We start from the raw sequence: 19830 nt of genomic DNA, 5'->3' as shown, positions 1-19830 counted from the left end.
TCTTATTTAGAACATCAGTTTGTTTCTGCTTCGTTTTCGAAATCAGACAATATTACCACTTGAAATTACAGACGACAAATGAATATGAAATTCATATTTACAACAGTTTGTGGTAATTTGGCATGAATAATGTCATGCGAAAGAATAAAAATAACTGACTTTTTTGCACAAAATACCACTGAGAAAGCAACAGTGTCAGCCACGTCTCCCCAGACTGATACGTCTGTTAAGGAGACGTGTGAATCGAGAGGCGAGCAAAAAACTGAGACTGACCCCGTTCCCTCCAACTCTTAAAAAAAAAATAAGTGTTTTTCAGAAAAAATGATTGAAAGAATGGTCATCGCTCTCTCAAAATGAGCTTGGTGCTATATGTGACTATTGCAGCCAAAATAAAATGAGCAATAGTTTCAATGGTGGTGGCTGCAATAACTTAATAACTTTCGTACATCCACACTGCTTTGAAAGATGGTAATACAGGTATTGCCCCCTACATTTTCCAAATCCCCCCCTCCTTTTATTGTGAGAGGTCGACAAATCCCCCCTAGATTTTCAGTTCTAGAATAGACACTGGAGTTTAGTCTCACGCTCCTTTTAGCAATATTCCAGCAATATCACAATGGAGGACACCAGAAAAGGGCTTCACACAATGTACCCATGTGGGGAATTGAACATAGGTCTTCAGTGACGAGCTAACGCTTTAATCATGAGGTTACCCCACTGCCCCAGTCGTGGGCATTGTTACTTCATCATACACAGTGACCTGGACTCAACCAAGTGATATCAGTCATATCTCACCATAAGGTTGTGATCCTCTACATGAAATACAGTCAAACTACAAACACAAAGTCGAACTAGACCCAATCAAACAATACCAATTACATCTGCATCATAATCTAACACAAAAAACTTTGAAATCTTATTTCTTCAAGAAAGTGACAATACATTGATGATTTGTACACACTGTAAATCATTTGTCGCAAAGCCGTAACATTAATCACAACCACAGTTCCATGAACTGGGCCTCCATTCACAAAGCACTAAGGTGATCACATGTCACTAAGGTAACCTAAGTGCAATGTTAAAGAAAGGGAGTTATGGTTAACTCTCGTAAAGGTTGCTTCGTGAAAGGAGCCCCTGATACATAATTGCAGACACTGCAGCAGGCCAGGGACTGAATATTTTCCTCTTACCAGATCCATGATGAACTTACAGGAGAACAGTTTAAAAACAAGGTGCACTTACATTGGGTGCCACATCATGAAGCAGAGCGTTGGCGTCGTCATCGTAGTCCAGCTTACACGCAAGTGTCAGGTCATGGTAAGCACTCTCCCACTGACCCAGCATCCTGGAGGGAGAAGTGACTGTCATCATGAGAGATTTATCACAACCATCAAATTTGAAAATGGATGAAATTAGTACATGCTGTATCAGTTGGTGCCCAAATAACTTTTATGTGAGTGAGGGAGGGACAGAGGACACCACAAATGGAGTTTGCATCCATGGGTGAAATCAAACCTGTGTCTTCAGTTTGAGGAGTGAGCACATTAACCACTAAGCTACTCTGCCATCTCAAACTTACCTACTTGTTAACAAATCAACCCTGTGGATTGTGTCCTGCCAAAATTACTTTTCACTTGTTGCCATTTTGTCAGTATGGGTACAGTGGAGATAATGTGATACATAATATATTATTAAACAAGAAGACAAAGTCATCAATATTCCCCGCAATGGCAAAACATCCTTCCAGAATATGTCTACAAGTTATGATCATGCCAAATGTTTTGTAGACTAACAACTAGTCCCTGAAATGAAAATATTTTACTGAAAAAAGTTCATAGTGAAAAAAAGGGTAATATAATGAAATGGAGCCCTGAGACTTTCTTCATTTTCTGAAGCTAAGGAAATCTAGACTTGTCACATTTTCTAGACTTGCATGGGCTTTCTTGGATATATTTGCATCAGGGTCTGTTCGACAGACTAAATGTTTGGGTGTGTACATAGAAAAGAGGAAGGAGAGCAATGAAAGGTTTCAAAAGTTCCACTCCTGAAAGGTGCACAACCATTAATTTCAGTCTAAGTCAAACTTGTTGCTATGGAAACACCAAAATATTTTAATCCAAATTAAAAAATTACCAAAAAGCATCAGTACACCAGTAGATAAAGCTATGTGCCAAGTTTGCTGATGAAATAGTGAACAGTTTCAGAGTTCTGCACCAGAAAAGTGCAATTTCTGTGTAAGTCAACCTTGTTGCCATGGAAACGCAAAAATACTTTATTCACAATACCCAAACTATCAAAGGCACCAGTACACCACCAGATCTATCTATGTGCCACGTTTGGTGAAAATATTGAATGGTTTTAAAGTTCTGCTCTGGAAAAGATAATTGTGCACGGATGAACGAAGCACATTTCAATACTCTCCGCAAAATTGTGATGGATAATGTACATCTTTAATGATTTTCTCTTAACGATACAAATCCTAATGGCACTTGACATATTCCCTAGATACTAGAAGACACATATAAATTTTGCACTAAGTATTATTGCAGTATATACAGATGCACCTATACAAGGCCATTTCTTACACCCTACAGGGAAGTTAATCACTGTGCTACCAGGAAACTAGATTTTAATACCGTTATATTCAAATTGAAATTTTCTTCACTGACAGATTTCCTTGTCAACTCATCACTGATGATAATGATTTGATGATTAACATGCACTTTCCAACACAATACATATTTTGCATACAGTAAAATCTCATATGAAGGGATATATATCTGTATATATACAGAAGTCGGAGGCTGTGTCTTCCAGATCAATCACTAGGTGGGATGACACAAGCACAACTCTCAGGCACAGTCCTCACCTGTAGGCTTTCCCTCTCCACTTGTAGCCTGGAGCCGAGTCAGGGTTCAGCTCTATGGCTTTCGTACAGTCGTGAATCGCTTTATTTGGTTTGTTGAGCTGGAGAAAAACCCTGTAAGAATAATGTGAAAAGAAAAATTCACACCTAATTTCAGAATGTTGGTGTGTGTCTTACAAAGTGATTGTTTTTCATATTCTCACCAGTAGGTTTTAGCTACCCTTTTCTACTTATTAAAGCCTCATTTGCTTCAGTGTTACTGAAAATTTTTCAAGCTAATTCTATAAACTATTGGATATCACATTGTATCACTCAGCTGTATAACACATTACTCACTTGGCCCTCTTGGCATACATGGCAGCAGACAAAGGATTGTTCTTGATGCCTTCAGTGTATAATTTCACCGCCTCATCTAGTCGACCTACAATAAAAATGTTATCACACTTCATGGAATGATTTGTATCATTTTTTACAGAGTTTGCCTGGCTTGTGAAAAAGTAACAAATACAACGGTTGTTTTCCATATTCTCATGCAACATTCAACTTGACTGTCTTAACATAATGTCTTATCATTAGGTATGGTCTGGTTGGTGCTTTTTGTCTTGTCATTACCTACTGTCTTGAAGGTAAACTAATTGCCTTCTCATTACCTACTGTCTTGTAGCTGGACCTACATCGTTTGTTACTTACTGTTCATGTCATGAAATGTCTGAAGTAAGATAAAACAATCTTATCAAAACCCAAATAATCTTGGGATAATGTTCTAAATCATTAACACCAGAACTCAGACATGATGTAAAATAGAGAGAGAGCAGAAGGTGTAACCTGGTTTTGTTTGTTGCTAAGCTTACACAAGGTGCCAGTAGGTTTATAATGCAACCTACTGTCTTGTCAAATGCTGTCATCTCTTATTTTCACTCATGCTATTACCTAATATCTTGTCATTACCAACTGTCGTGTACTAATGGTCTTGTTACTACCTATTGTCTTGTAACAACCGTCTTGTCATTACCAACTGTTGTGTACCGATGGTCTTGTCATTACACATTGTCTTGTAGCAATGGTCTTGTCATTACCTATCGTCTAGTAACAATTGTTCTATCGCAACCTATTTTCTCGTAGCAATGGTCTTGTCATCACCTACTGTCTATTAGCAATTGTCCTGTCATTACCTGCTGTCAACATAGCAATGTTTTTGTCATTACCAATTGTCTGTTAGAAATTATCCTGTTATTACCTACTGTCTTGTAGAAATTGTCCTGTTGTTGTATGCACACTTGTTTGTTTTTGTTGTTTTTTTGTAGTGAATTAACAAATGACTGTCGAAGTCCTTTTTCACAGTTTGCATAATCTGTTAACCATTTTGTTCAAACCTGGAGCCTTTAGGGGATATATCAAGAGTTTGGATGTTTGCTGTAGTAGATTGTAGTTCCGATTGTGATTACATTCTAATAAAAATGTGCAAAGTGAATATATTACTCACAAGCAGGTAAAGAGCAACTGTGTACTTCACGTGGCTACAATGAAATGAAAGCACGAGATGCTCTTTACCTTCTTTTGAGGGAGTTAGGTTTTATGTCTTTTTTAGCAATATTTCAGCAATATTACGACCAGAAACATCAGAAATGGGCTTCACACACTGTACACATGTGGAGAAGAATATACAATGAATATGACATAAACAGGTCCATCCATATTACATACATTGTAGGGAGAGTGAGCTTGCTTCATGCAGCTTTGAATATATTCCAGACATTTTGCAGGTTACTACCATTACATAGAGGGAAAACTCAAAGTAATGGAAGTCTCAGCAGTTTTGCACTTTGGCTCCAGATGATAGTTTGTGAAAACTGCAACACTGAATTATCAACATAGGTCAACATACCTTTTTTGTTGACATTTTGACCTTCCAGTACAAGGTCACCCAGGAGTGAGTGAGTGAGTGAGTGAGTGAGTGAATGAGATGGGTTTATTGCCAGTTTAAACAGAATTTCAGTAAGATCATGGTCTGCCAGATTGACATCAGAAGGACGATGAAAAGATGATAAACCAAATTATACTAACGTCAGAGTATATGGGATTCAAACCCAATTCCAACAGGTTCTTTCATAGCTGCTGTGCCAACTCCATATTCAGAATGGTTGAATGAACCAGTTGGTATGGTACGCTGCTTAAAGCAATAATCTAGCAATATCAAGGTGGTGACACCAGAATGGATTTCACTCATTGTACCTATGTTGGGAACCTGTAGCTGTGATGAATGAACGCTTTAACCACTAGACTGACTGAACAGATGTGGGAAAGAAGAGATAAAACACAAACCAACATATTCATCACATTTATTGAAAAATCAACATTCAATGTAGACAGACTCACACAACAATATTTAAATCTGTTACTATACTGTTACCATGGTGAAAATCAGACGTTTCAGTGACATGTTGTGTACCAAAATGGCAAGACAAGCTTTCACACGGTTGGACATCTCCAGAAGAATACTTTTTGTTGCAGGAACAAAGACAGCAGAAATGGGCTTCACATGTGGAATCAAACTAGGGTCTTAGGCATGAGAATTAACGCCTTGTCCACTAAGCAAGGTCACTTCTCTGACTCTTCTTTTTCGCCTCATACATGAAAAGGTATGTGGTTGACAGGTAAAACATTAAATAACACAATATATTACCTTCGAGGGCAAACATATCAGACTTCATATTTTTCATACCATGCTCTAGGGCAAAATATCACTTTGTCATGGTGACGTGACATCAATAGTGCTATGACATCACGTTTTTTCTGCGACATTGTGTTCTACATGTGGCGACAGTGGGTAGCTTGCCTATGTTTGAAAGTAGATTTGACATTGTTTTCCACAATTTGACGACTTCGATAATAAATGGAATATTATACTTGTGCCAGTGTCATACTATGTTTAGTGCAAATATTGGTATATCCCATGTGCAAATACCAAAATGTAGGCACTCGTGTCGTAAACATAGGATGATATGGGCACAATATCCTCTATACAAACATCAGGAAACAGCAGATGAATGCAAATAAAATAAGTAAAATGTTACAAAATTGATCAATATTTTAAGATGGAAGACAGAACAATATTCGTCATTCCATTTCACCAAAATCTTACACATCAACATGTTATTTATCAAGACTGTTCTGGACTATGCATATACCCGTATAACCAATAAATAACAGATGAAAATCACTCCTTGATGAAATGGCAGTTTGGCAAAAATGATATAGGCCAGGGAAGAGTCTGAAGAGTACAGAATATTCTAAGTTTTCTACAGTAGGTGAGCAGACAATCATCAAGGAGGATGTAAGACAGAAGTGTCTCCTTTTCTATGGGGAAAATATGGCATTGCAGTATAGTAACCAAGGAGAATGTTTGATTCGTGACAAAACTGGGTTAAGTGTACCTGAGAAAGTGCAACATCTACTTCACGACCCCTGAAGTACATAAAATATGCCCCTGCCATATATGGCGGGGGCATTATAAAAAGGGATGTTGATAATCTTATTTTGTTTCTATAGATTTTCTTCTATTTGTATTATAGACTTCTTGGAATTACAGTAATGGATGCACAAGTGTGTTTGTCTTTCCTGAATTTGTCTTGGGTTGGAGCCTAGTCATGCTGGGCTTCCCCAAAACTCCCCTACAGAAAGAGATGAAGGCAGTGATGAGAGACAGATAAGCCAGTGTATGAAACTGACCAGTGACTGAAGAACGTCTTGGAAAAAATTACTTGCATCTACCATCCACCCGCTCTCCACATAAAAACATGTCTGCCTGGCTGTAATGGCCAAATTTGTCAAACTTTCATACAGAAATGCCATGCTGACTTATGTCAAGAAACTTGTTGAAGTAAAAGATGGGCATTAGTAACGAAGTTCTTCTCCCTGTGTTCACTGTATGGCACTGTCAGTGAACCTCTTCTTTCCATGTTTGGTGTTAGGCAGCCATGAGGCCACACATTTAGCCAAAGGTGATGAGGAATTTAAGGAGGCTTTTCTCCCTGTGTTTACTGTCAGGCAGTCAGGTGACCACATATTACAAATCAAGTTTGTGAGCATCAGGCTAACCATGAAGAAAAATTCACAGCAATCAGAACGATATAGTTCATCTTAAACACTGTGTCATATGACAGATATTCAATATTCAATATTCAAAAAAGCTGACATTAGTTTTTTCTACTGCCAAGAAACTGCAAGATAAGTATCATGAGAATTTCGGTGAAACTCTTCTTTATTCACAGGTGATAAAGACTTTTGAGAGGCTCTTCTTTCCATGTTTGGTGTTAGTCTGCCAGGCACACACAAAAGATCAGCATGAGTGCTCTGATCTCAAAACTGAGATCAGGACATGGACCATAAACACCTGTTAAAAGTAGGCAATGTTTCTACCAAAATCTTGAGTCATATTAGATACAGAAATTAATGCATATGTTAACATTATTTTTGGTTTTGCCAAGCAAATGAGGAAGATATGGAAAAAGAACAACTGTATTTCTATAGCTCAGGATGGAGAAAGCAGCACATAACAGATCACTCTGATCCCAAGACTCAGTCCAAAACACATGTACAAGTTAAGTACCATGAAAACTTCAGTGAACTTCTTCTTTCCATGTCTAGTGCTAGGCAGCCACATATTACAGATCAGGAGGAGTGCTCTGACTTCAAAATACAGAAGAGGAGGGGTCCGCAAGGCATGCACTTTTAACCAAAGGTGATGAGGAGTTCAAGGAGGATCTTCTCCCTGTGTTTACTGTCAAGCAGCCAGCTGGCCACGTATTACAGATCAAGATGAGTGCTCTGACCTCATAAGTCAGAGCAGGAGAGTCAGGAGGTCTGGAAGGCATGCACTTTTAACCAAAGGTGATGAGGAGTTTAAGGAGGATCTTCTCCCTGTGTTTACTGTCAGGCAGCCAGCTGGCCACGTATTACAGATCAAGATGAGTGCTCTGACCTCATAAGTCAGAGCAGGAGAGTCAGGAGGTCTGGAAGGCATGCACCTTTAACCAAAGGTGATAGTGGGTTTAAGTTTGCTCTTCTCCCTGGTCACTGGCCGGCAATCAGGTGGCCACACATTACTGATCAGGAGGAGTGCTCTGCCCTCAAGATACAGTACAGTAAGGTCACAAGCTTTCTGAGGGCATGCATGGAATATTGCCACTTAATACTTGTGTCAAAATAGATACATTGTTCTCCTTCAGAAATTAATGCATATGTTAACAATATTTCCTGGTTTTGCCAAGCAAATGAGAAAGACATGGAAAAAGAACAGCTGTATTTCTATAGCTCAGGATGAAGAAAGCAGCACATAACAGATCACTCTGATCCCAAGACTCAGTCCAAAACACATAATGATAAACATGTGAAGTATCATGAGAACTTCAGTGAACCTCTTCTTTCCATGTTTCAGGTAGGCAGCCAGGTGACCACATATTACAGATCAGAATGAGTGCTCTGACCTCGTCATTCAGAACAGGAGGGGTCCGCAAGGCATGCACTTTTAACTAAAGGTGATGAGGAGTTTAAGGAGGATCTTCTCCCTGTGTTTACTGTCAGGCAGACAGCTGGCCATGTATTACAGATCAGGAGGAGTGCTCTGGCCTCCTGATTCAGAACAGGAGGGGTCCTCAAGGCATGCACATCCAGCCAAAGGTGATGAGTTTAAGGGGGATCTCTTCCCTTTGTTTACTGACAGGCAGCCAGGTGACCATAAATTACAGATCAGGAGTCCCCTTACCTACAGACTGTGAACTTGAAGTTTACCATGAAGAGGATTTCATAGTAAAATGAAGAGAATGTTCCAGCTAAAATGTTTTATTACATAAGTGATTTCACTTGGTATGAAACTAAAGAAAAGACTGAACCACTCCTGACCTGTTTAGACAACATAACCATCAAGAAACCACAGCCAACAACTTCCACAAAATTCCTCAGACAAAATCAAGATACTTGTGCAATAATGACAAATACATGTGCCACTTACTTGTTACAACCTGTGTGTCTTGCCAAACCATATTATTCATTTAAGGCAATAAAGTGCATATTTGTACACAATTAGTCTAGTTACAATTAGAAAGTTGTCAAATTAAACATATGTTATATCTGGGATGACACTTTCTCAGTACAAATTCTAGTACTTTTGTTGAGTCCCATCTGGGATTTCATCCAATCCTCTCACAGTCACACACAGCACAGCGCCCTCTATGATAACAAATGATCTTTCCCACACTGGGTTCAATTTCCAGACACAGCAAAATATTCGTACGAGAATCTGTATCTAGCTAAGAGAGTGTAATTCCAAACATTTGTTCCAATTTGAAACCTTAAACTGTCTGAAACTGTTGACAAAGAAAATCTACAATGCAGCAGTAACTTTGTCTTCTGTTGAATTGATCAAACATTTGATGCTGTTTTTTTATATGAAAAGGACCTTCTACCAAATGAAAGAGAAAATTCAGTGGAATCTCAACTATATTATGCATTCTGTGATTAAATACTGCTTCATCCTCACTAAACATAAATTCATGTTTGCTTAAAATTTCAGATGAAGGAAATAACACTTAATGCTGGAAGTGCTTTCTGTCTTCCTTGATCACACTGTTGTTTTCACAAGATATTCATGCAGTACATATATACTAAACAAAGTATTGGTATTTTCTTGTCAGTTAACTTGTGAATCTCACTGATGACGTCTTTTTGTACTTCTATTTTCACCATGAATAAGGCCCCACTAAGTAATTGAAGGAATTACAGCAAATTTGAAGGAATTGCAACTCAAATGTAAACAAAAGACTGTCACTGCAAAAGAGCGTCCTAAGTCATGCCCCTAGAGGTTGTACACGTCTGAACATCGGAAGCCTCCGGGGGCATGACTTAGGACGCTCTTTTGCAGTGACAATCTTTTCCTAAAGATATAATCTATAACTTCGACAATACCGACAATACTTAGGAAAGCCTGATGAATGTAAACATGAACCTTGTCATGTCTGTAGATAAGATACCTGATAAAGCGGTTTCCAACTATAAAATTACAAACATTATGAGTCTTTTAATATCCCCAACATCATACGATGACACTGCAGAGGAATTTTCAATGTGGTCAGTAACACAAATCTCAGAACAACCAACAACTGTTCTACTAGACTAGCATTCATGATCCGGAGTCCAATAAGTTAAATAAATATATTCAAACAAAATTGCCAGTAATCTCATAGGCATTTATACCATGCACCCAGAACATCAGAATCATGGGAAGTTGCTTCAATTCCAAAACATAAGTTTATTGATTTATGGAACACTGTGAAAACAGTTTCAAAAACACCTTGTGAAGTCTTATTGTTGGCAATAAGTAGACTTGGTTACTGCTTTTACATTTGATGTCAGTTATTTCTTAGTTACATCATTATTTAGAGATAGATTACACTTAAGCATTTTCAAAACTTAGTCATGGTGAGAAAACTTGATTAGGCATCATCAAACCTATGTTGGTCAATCAGATAGTGCAGACATATGATTCGCTTTTAACTTACACCTGCAAGGTATTAGTTTGATGAATGCAAGATGAAGTAAGTAACAACCCATATTTGTTGTGTAACAACATATGTTGGCGAAATTCAGGTGTCTGCCACTGTTTGCCTCTGTGAAGCCACATTTATGCAGCCTTTGGAAGAATTCTAGAAAAATCACCAATACAAGCACCAGCAATGCAGGTCATACATCAACATGATCAACCACTGCACAATGTCTTTTTCCACAAAGCAGTCAATATAAATATCTGCCTTTGACATTCCTCAGTCTTCATCTTTCAAGTTCTTCAAAAGCCACAATCAGAGATGTCCTGAAACAAAACGAGATTACCTGTGCATATGCTACTGACAAAATGAATCTTACATACATACCATCATGTATTCAATCCATGCTTTCATAGTGTTCCCCCGAGGGTTCAGAGAGGGCAGGGTAAATTCATGGAAAAGGGCACTTCATAACCTCAAAGGGCATGTTGGTGAGGATTATTGAAAACACAACAAAATGTATAAGAAGTCAAATTGTCTTGTAATTTCAAGTCTAAAGTTCGTTTTTAAGATTAGAATTTGAAAAAAGTATTCCAGCTTTTCAAAATACACACTCGTCATAGTAAATGACTGCGACTGAGGCGAAAAAGGGCAGGGTGCAAAAGTCAAAGGGCAGGGCGCTGCGCCCTCCTAAATCAGCAAATGTGCCTAAGGGGAACACTATTTCACATTAGTTATAACAGTGATGCAGATCATAGACAGTCACCACTTCAGTCAAAAGAAAACTTAGGATCAGTAGTATTCATTATACTGCTATACTGAGTCAAACAAGAACAAGTAGAAGGTAGCAACAGCTAACTTTTGAGTAACTCATGACCATCCAATCAAACGAGAGACGGTGGAAAATTGCATTCAGAATCGTTCGAGTACTTGTTTTCGGGGCCTTCTACTTGGCTTTGATAGACTCAATATAGCAGTGTAACAAATAATACTTAGCCTCAGGTTACTTAGACTGGTCACAATTTCAGTGAGCCAAACGAACATGAGTGAGAAAGAGTGTGAGAGAGCTTATATTAATGCTACACTAAGCAATATTCCAGCTATATGGTGACAGTCTGTAAATAATTTAGTCTGGACCAGACAACAGAGTGATCAACAGTATCAGCACTGACATGTGTCAAATAAGTCAGCGAGGCTGACCTCCTGATCCCCTTAGTCGTTTCTTACGACAAGCCTGGGTTGCTCAAGATTAATTCTACCCAGCACTCCAAGGGTCATGAGCATGATAAAGGAATATAATCCATGAACATCAAAATTTAAACCATCATGATGGTTTTCTGATGTGCCTGCGGTATTTGAGGCAATTTCTCCAATATTAGCAAGACAAAAAAACCCAAAAAAACACATAAAACATAATGGTTCTGCCTGCACACTCTAAACACTTAGGTATAGGGAATACAAATAATAAATGCAAAAGTCGTGTGTGTATTAAGTATGGAATAATAATATTTTATTGTGTTGCCTTGAAATAGCAACAACTTACTGTTCAAGGATACTTGCATGCATGCAATAAGGTAAAGGGAGAAAACTCTTGCAAGTACATCATAGTGGTAACTGGACCAAATTGGTTCATGGTTTTACACCTCACACAGCACTATTCCAGCCATATGGTGGCAGTCTGTAAATAATCAAGTCTGGACCAAACAATTCAGGGATCAACAGTATGAGCATCAATCTGCACAACTGGGATGCAATGATGTGTCAACAAAGTCAGCAAACTTTACCACATGACCCCTGTTGGTCACCTCTTATGATAAGCAAGGGTTACTGAAGATAAATTTAAGATCTTCACATGTATAATGGACCTTGTACCCTGTCTACAGTTTACAAAATACAGCAAATACAGTAACTCACAATTATGCAACCATGCCATTTAACATTGTTGAATTGTTAAGTTTTATTCTTCATGGATGTCATGTTATCTAGAAGCCAGCACATTGAAATTCATTAGATGCACTGATATACTCATACTAAGCTATAGAAAAAATCCTAAACTACTATTTTCACAAAGTATACAAATTATCACACTTACCGTTATCTTCTCAGTTTGCGAAGTGAGACACAGACTAATTCTTCATATGCATTATGTCTCTCATTGACCAATCTTCCCCATGCTCCTGTTTACTTGTTTGTCAACATTCAGTTTTGGAATAACTGACACTGAGGCTAGTAATGCTGACAAGTGGATCCTGTAGAGTTGGAATAAATACTGACACAAACTGTGTGGTAAAGCAGCACATCTTCACAATACAGAGATTTCCTTCCACTAAGCGAGCGGGGACTCTCCTTTTGCTTAAAATTTTTTCACTACAAACTCGGAACACTGTTTAAAATCATGATATAGTCTATTCTTTAATATTTCATCCTGGTTTTCAGTTGATTCAGAAGAAAATAACTCTGGCTCCGATTTGATGATCACATATCTTGGTACCTTACGACAGTATATTTCATGGATAAGGTCCTGTGACAAACCAGATGCTGAATTAGGTACATGACCTTCACCTTGAAAAACCGGAGTCATAATAGGATTGTGGTCCTCCATGAGTAAAGACTTACTTAACGTATTTTCACCTGAATTATCTATACTTGAATTATGTGAATTGTCACTATCAAAGTATTTTTCACACCTTTTCACAGATGGGAAAGAAGTCACACAATGACCTCTGTAACAAAGAGAATCTGTTTCAACTGTTTGACAATTTTCAAATCTAATGCAAGCAGAAACAGCATTCTCTCCCTTGGTTCCAGCACTGACTCCATTGCCAGTAACAATGGCTGTATTGGAAGCACAATTCTTCCTCCTGCGATCTTTCACATATTCCGAACCATCAACGTTAAACCTCATCTTCCATCGTCGAAGCCAGCCATAACTACCTTGGAAGTTATCTATGTTCAAACTCCGAGCAACCTCCCGAGCTTGATTCATCAGCATGCAATTATTTATTACAGTTCCTGCATTTTTTAATGCTAAAAACCACCTAAACACTTCGTTATCCAGTTTATGAGATCTTGGCTCTGCACCACTACCGATCTTTCTTCTCATCATCTTGTTATTGGCTGAATGTTCCAACAACCTGTCATACTCCTTGTCCCAAGTCCGTAAGCTTTTCCGTGAAATTCCAAATTTTCGCTCCGTTAATGATAAATTTCTTCCATTACTTCGGAACCACATGACAGTTGAAATCTTCTCAGCGATTGTGTAACTCTTGCGAATTGGAGGCAGAGGGATGCGTAGATCAGGGAAGGCCTCCACTCTGCCTGATCAGGAAAAGTCTTGTTACACAAACATTAATCGTTGATGGCATAGACAAATGTGTATTAGATGTCACAGACGTCAATGTCAAAAAGAACAATGCTTGGGAAATACTGCGCGAATATCAGATGAATATCGCTTTGCACCTAAAAAACACACTTAAGTTTGTAATGATGCAAATTACTGATTAAATATATATACATAAGCATGATTCTATAACAGAATCTTGAAAGGCATATACAAGTTGGTATGCAAGTATATGACAAAATATTATGGACATCAACTTCCTCTTTACTGTATACACAACATTTCTGCGCTTCTCCTGAGACACAAAGACATGGAAAAAACCAGGAACGTTGTGTATACACCAAAAAAGAAGGGGACATCCATTCAATTTTGTCTTGTACATGATTCTATAATAAATTAAGATATAAGATTTATGTTGAAAACATGTTAAAGCAATGCTTGGACACAATATTGTTTTCTCCTACATTTGGCCAAATATGTATAGAACATTTGTATTTAAACAAAAGCTTATATTGAATTCATTGAAGCAGACATGGAAACTGAAAGTAACAATCAAGTAACTAATATACTAATCTACTAAGCTTTCTTAGATGTTTATTTTCCAATATTTGACTAAGGTACACAAATGTTGGTAAAAAAAGCTACTATCACAACAAGCAGCTTTTATATAGAAAACAAAGATTTGATCCATGAATGTCACCATGAAATGTCGAACTGATTCTTTAAACATATGACAGAGTTAAATCTAAGGCTCTCTCAAACCACTATCTACGATCAAAATGTTTCATCAAGAACTGTAGTGACCCTTAAAGTATAATATTAATCTGTTCACATTCCAAATTTGTGTATATCCAATCTTATTAGGTGTACATTACATTCAGCATACATGTATCGGCAAGGGGAGATAAATGCATACACTGCTCATTCAGTTTCATGACAACTTGCCACTCCAAATATACAAAATTCAACCAATCAGTCAGGACCTACCATCATTTGCAGCATCCATGGCCTCGTTGCGTCTATCATTTGCTATATCAATCATTTCTTCTGTCACTTCAGTGTTCTCATCAGCATATTCTGGAAGCTCGTCGTCTTCGTCTTTTACCACACCAGACTCATCAAGTTCTGAGGAATATCACACAATATTTAGGGGAGTAAACAATAAAAATATAATGGAGAATATTACAGAATGATTAGGGGATAGCAATTGTGATGAAGATGACAACAGATACATAGATAATGGGGAATATTACATTAGAAGTGTAAAGATTCTGAAAAGACAGCAAGGAAATACATAATGGATACACCCAAAAATTCATAGCATTCTGAAGATATCACCAGATGTTAGAGGGTGTACCAGTACTTGGGTCAAGTCATAACTTATAGTCACCTTATTACTGGTTCTGCCATAGTTATATTACTTGAGACACCCACATATATTGGATGGGTGGTGACAGACCTACACATCCTTGCATCAACAAGGGGCATAACTCTACACACGTTTAATGTTCTTTGTCCTCAAGACAAATAAATGTTGTCATTTATCCAATACTTGTTAAAATTTTAAATTGCCACTCAACAAGATTCCTTCATTACCAATGTCACTCTCAACATCTTCCTCTTCAGGTTCCTCCGCTTCTTCCATCTTTGGTTCAGGCTGAAACGTAACACCATACTATAAAGGGACCATTAATCCATATTGAAAGACTTGAGCTAAGCTACCCAACCTGGTGGTCTCTTAATGACCTGGACTTTGACAGCAGCCAATGAGGAGCAGCAGTTCTTTGAGGTCCTCAATTAATCTCAGCTATAGTCTGTTTGCAGTGAAAACATACCGATCAATTTCACTTTAAACAAAAAACAATACATCAAATATAGTAAAATTATGACTGCGAATCCTCATAATTTCACCCTCCCAAATGAATATATAAAACATTTTATTCAACCTGGGATAAAACAAACGATCAAAATTCAAATAGCTATTATTGGTTTGTGTTACATTTACAAGGAGGCATACGCAGTGAAAGAAATACACTTGTGGTACATGATAAGCGTTAACTTAAACCAGTACCACTTCTTCTTGGTGTTTCTTTTAATATGCATACAAATCAATAACAGGGATCTAAAATATGTTAGTTTGTTAAACAACTTTTATCCCAGTTTGAATAAAATTCTGATATTCAAATGTTCAATTGGCAAGGTAAAATAATGAGGATTCGCAATTTCACTTTTTTTTATATACTTTTTTGTTTAAAGTGAAATTGGTATGTCGAAAAGGCCTACATATTGATTCGATGGCTATTTTCATCAATTTCGAAATTCAAATTTAATTTTAAATCAATTGTATTTTTCATTTCCAAACAGGTAAAGTGTAATTATCATAAAAGGCTGGAAAAATAAAATGCTCTGTAATGAATATCATAAAGGATGTGTCTCTCAACAAATGTCATCTTAATATTCATTATTTCATGACACAATGTAAGTAAAATCTCACCTCGGGTTTTGGAGGAGGTGCATCCTTAGATGTTTGTTTGAGTGGAGGAATAGTGGCTCCCATACTGAAAATAATGATGAACAAACTATCAGTATGTTTTACAATATCTAAATTTTTTTTAGATCTTGCTTCTTTTAACATCTTAAAGGCCATAGAGGAAGTGAAAAAATATGATTCAATAATTGTGAAACAAACAACAATCATCAGATGATTCTTATCTTAAGAACTAAATAATAATGATCAGGAAGTTGCAGTGTCAGTACATGCTGATGATGTGGAATGTTGTTCAAGCTGTCAACCACTTGATTTAACTACTGTGTCTTACTGATTAGCACCAACAGGCTGTCTTTGCATACAAAACAACATTCAGTCATTTCTCTCAAAGTGGGTTATTCTTAATACTAGAGCAGATCATGACCAAGATTTTCGAAGTTGCCATTCGTTAACATTAACTTATGACTATCTTAGTGCTAAGAGAGCTTTAAATATGTAGGCTCATGAATCTAAACAAGTTTCTCAATGATAATTCAGCAATTACTATTGACTAAATATTACCTGAACTCTTGTGTTCCAGTGATTAAAACAGTGCTTGATTTGTGTGCTACTGCATGGTAAACAATTAAAATGTCACGAATGAAAATTTTTGCCCTTGTGCCACACCTAAAGTTCTACTAATAATTCTCACCATGATTTATTTAATAAATGCAATAAACCTGACAAATTCAAATTACTGAACTATTATTTTTGTACCCCATGAAGATATTTACTGGTACACTCAATCTCACTGCTTAACATAAACATGGCCACTTTGAATTTCAGAGCCCATGACAGGAAATCCTGTTTTGAACAACATTGTTTTGAGGGTTAGTTTATTGGTGTGGGACAAATGAAACTAAACTATTTTTACAGTCATGATAGTGATCAGGAAATCCTGCTCTTGAGTTTACAATATTTTTACTAACGTGTCAAACTAGCAGACAACACGCGCTTATTATCATGGTTATGACAATTCAACTCTTGATCACCAAAGGGATGGGCACAGTAATATTCACAAAGGCACACATAATTTATCTGTCTTGTGTCCCATGGCTCATTTGAAAAACTTGCATTTCTATCTATGTGCTGTACATGTTAACATTGACAAATTTCATGTTGAAAGGCATTTGGGTATGACAAAGCATTCATGATCATGAAGCTTTCTCAATGTGATTATTTGAAAACTGTGCGACTATGTACCTTGTAAGCCAGTCTCTGTAGAAAGTTAGTTCCGGTAAATGGAGGATGTCGGAGTTAACTTTGCACAACTGTGTGAACTCCCGCAGGAGTTTAATCTGCTCAGCGGGCATCGACATTTTGGTAACTACCTGAAAAATAACAGTAGAGAGGATAAATCATACTTTTACATGCTGAAATCTTCAAAGTGTCACTGTGACCTTCACAATTATGTGATTGTGAAGGTCACCAAAATCAACTAGGCCCTGTGCCTTCCCTAGATGAAGTTTGGTAACAAATAACAAGAACATGCAGTGAAAGGTTCCTGAGGTATCTAACTGACAAGCATAACATGCAGCTTAACATGCTGAAATCTTTTAAGAGTTGCCATGACCTTGAAAACTAAGTGAAGGTCACCAAACTCGTTTGGGCCCTGTGAATACCCAAGATAAAGCTGTGTGTTGTATATGAAGACAATCAAGTGAATGGTTCTTAAGATACCTTGCTGACAATGGTAAAACGTTAAGACTCCTTGTCATCTTGAAATGAACTTGATGAAGGTCAAGATCACCAAACCTTATTGGAATCTTCCTTATACTGTGACGAACCTAAGTATCAAATAGGAAAAGAATCTAGTCAACGGTTCTGAAGATATCCCCATACTCATAAAAGTATTCTGGAATTCTGTGGTTAGTTTGGCCACCAGTGGTTACCTTTAGTTGTGAAAAATGTTGTTGTTCTGATCACGTCTCTACGAAAATTAGGGTAGGTAGGTATGATCATTCAAATTATTTTAAAAAAAGTGAATTACAAACTAATAACTCAATTATCAGTTGAACTTGTGACCATCATGTCGACATTCTATATCAGAATGACCAGTGTCCACTGGTGCCAGAACAAAAACATTTGCTTCTAAATAACAGACCCCTAAAGATCCAGGTCAGAATTGGTCCTCAGCAATCCATTATTGTCGTAAGAAGTGACTAGCGGGATCATGTGGTCAGGCTCGCTGACTTGTTTGACACATCATTGCATCCCAATTGCATTGATCAATGATTTTGATGTTAATCATTTGACTGTCTGGCCCAGACTCAATTATTTACAGACTACTGCCATATAGCTGGAATTCTGGTGAGTGCATTGTTAATCAATTCATAATAACAAAGGAAAGGTATGGAAGGAGGTATCATGTTTTGATTTTGGTTGACACTTGGGGTGCGTTGCAAGTCGAAAATCGCTTAGAGTAGGCAAATGAATCGCATATTCTGGGCTTGCAACAGCTCGAAGCGTTTATCGCTCTTCCAAAAAAGGCGGTTTGATTATCGTTCTCTCATCCGGCGCTAATATTGTGAGCCTCGATGATGAGTGATGAATTTACAATTGTTGATGACTACATTGAACCTGTGGAACAAACTGAGGATGTTGGGATGTAAGCTGCTTTTTGCCAATTTGGCAACTGGTCAACTTTGTTCAGCCGTCAAATTCAAATTTTAAGCTGCCATATTGGTTTGACAACGAAGCGACCTCATCCAACGATTGATGCAAAGTTAGTGTCCCCGTTGTGAGGCGAATCACTGTACATCGCTTGGTTGTTTGCAACACACCCTTGGATTGTATTCAACCAATACATCTTGAATTTTAAACAGTGTATTTACAAGAAACGAAATCAATTTTGAATCAGTCTTGAACAGTAAGTTCTCTATAAGCATGACATTTACAAAATGTTACTGGTATTTTATTTTTATTTGCGAGTCAACCATGATGTTGATACAGAGGAAAGGGTAATTTTTAATCATTTACAAGACGGCTACTTTGAGGCCTTATTGCTTTTTTTTCACTCTCGCAAGATGCCATGTAATGAAACATAGGCCCTTTGCACAAACACAATTTCATGTAAAGGTTCCCAGATAGTGACTGGTAAAATATCAACACTGAAATTCATTGATTGTTTTCTGTAGCTGTTCTAGTTTATTGAATGTATATTTTGGGTATGCATGTCAGTTTGCAGTTTTGGTGTTTGATGGGGGTTGGGGATAAGAGTGGAACTCCTGTCCTATCTATGTATTAGCTTTCCTCACATTTCTGTAGCTCTGCCTGATGAGATAAAAAATATCAATGGCAGTTTTATAGTCTATATTGGCCAACTAAGCAAAGCCAGTAGGCCACCAGCAAAGCAGAATAGTTTGGTTGATATTGTCACTTAACTTGGTGTACAAAGTATGACAAAACACCTGGCAAAGTACAGAGTAGCTGAAACATGCTGGCGCTGCTCGATACTTGAATATCAAGTTCAGCCTGTTAGTCTCAAAGCGGACACGTTTGAACAAATCACAACTTTCGAAATATCTACCTGTCATCATTTTATTCACATTTCACTGCA

General features: G+C 37.5%; 2 protein-coding genes across 2 annotated transcripts in view; both read right to left on the bottom strand.

Annotated features, from left to right (window-relative positions):
- The window catches only part of LOC137274452 (hsc70-interacting protein-like), a 48485-nt gene that overhangs the window by 28330 nt on the left and 325 nt on the right, over positions 1–19830 (bottom strand). The window contains exons 2-8 of the mRNA XM_067807633.1: positions 17475–17602; positions 16239–16302; positions 15341–15401; positions 14732–14869; positions 3203–3287; positions 2870–2980; positions 1243–1345 (exon numbers count right to left, since the gene is read on the bottom strand). Coding sequence (XP_067663734.1) covers positions 1243–1345; positions 2870–2980; positions 3203–3287; positions 14732–14869; positions 15341–15401; positions 16239–16302; positions 17475–17590 — 678 coding nt within the window. The 5' untranslated portion in view covers positions 17591–17602. The remainder of the gene's footprint in view (positions 1–1242; positions 1346–2869; positions 2981–3202; positions 3288–14731; positions 14870–15340; positions 15402–16238; positions 16303–17474; positions 17603–19830) is intronic.
- On the bottom strand, positions 12758–13716 carry LOC137272935 (uncharacterized). The gene has a single exon (XM_067805361.1). The coding sequence runs from the start codon at positions 13634–13636 to the stop codon at positions 12758–12760; it is 879 nt and encodes a 292-aa protein (XP_067661462.1). The 5' UTR covers positions 13637–13716.

This window comes from Haliotis asinina, chromosome 2, assembly GCF_037392515.1.
Source record: "Haliotis asinina isolate JCU_RB_2024 chromosome 2, JCU_Hal_asi_v2, whole genome shotgun sequence".
In the NCBI taxonomy this organism is placed as follows: Eukaryota; Metazoa; Mollusca; class Gastropoda; order Lepetellida; family Haliotidae; genus Haliotis; species Haliotis asinina.
This window is presented reverse-complemented; position numbering and strand designations above follow the sequence as displayed.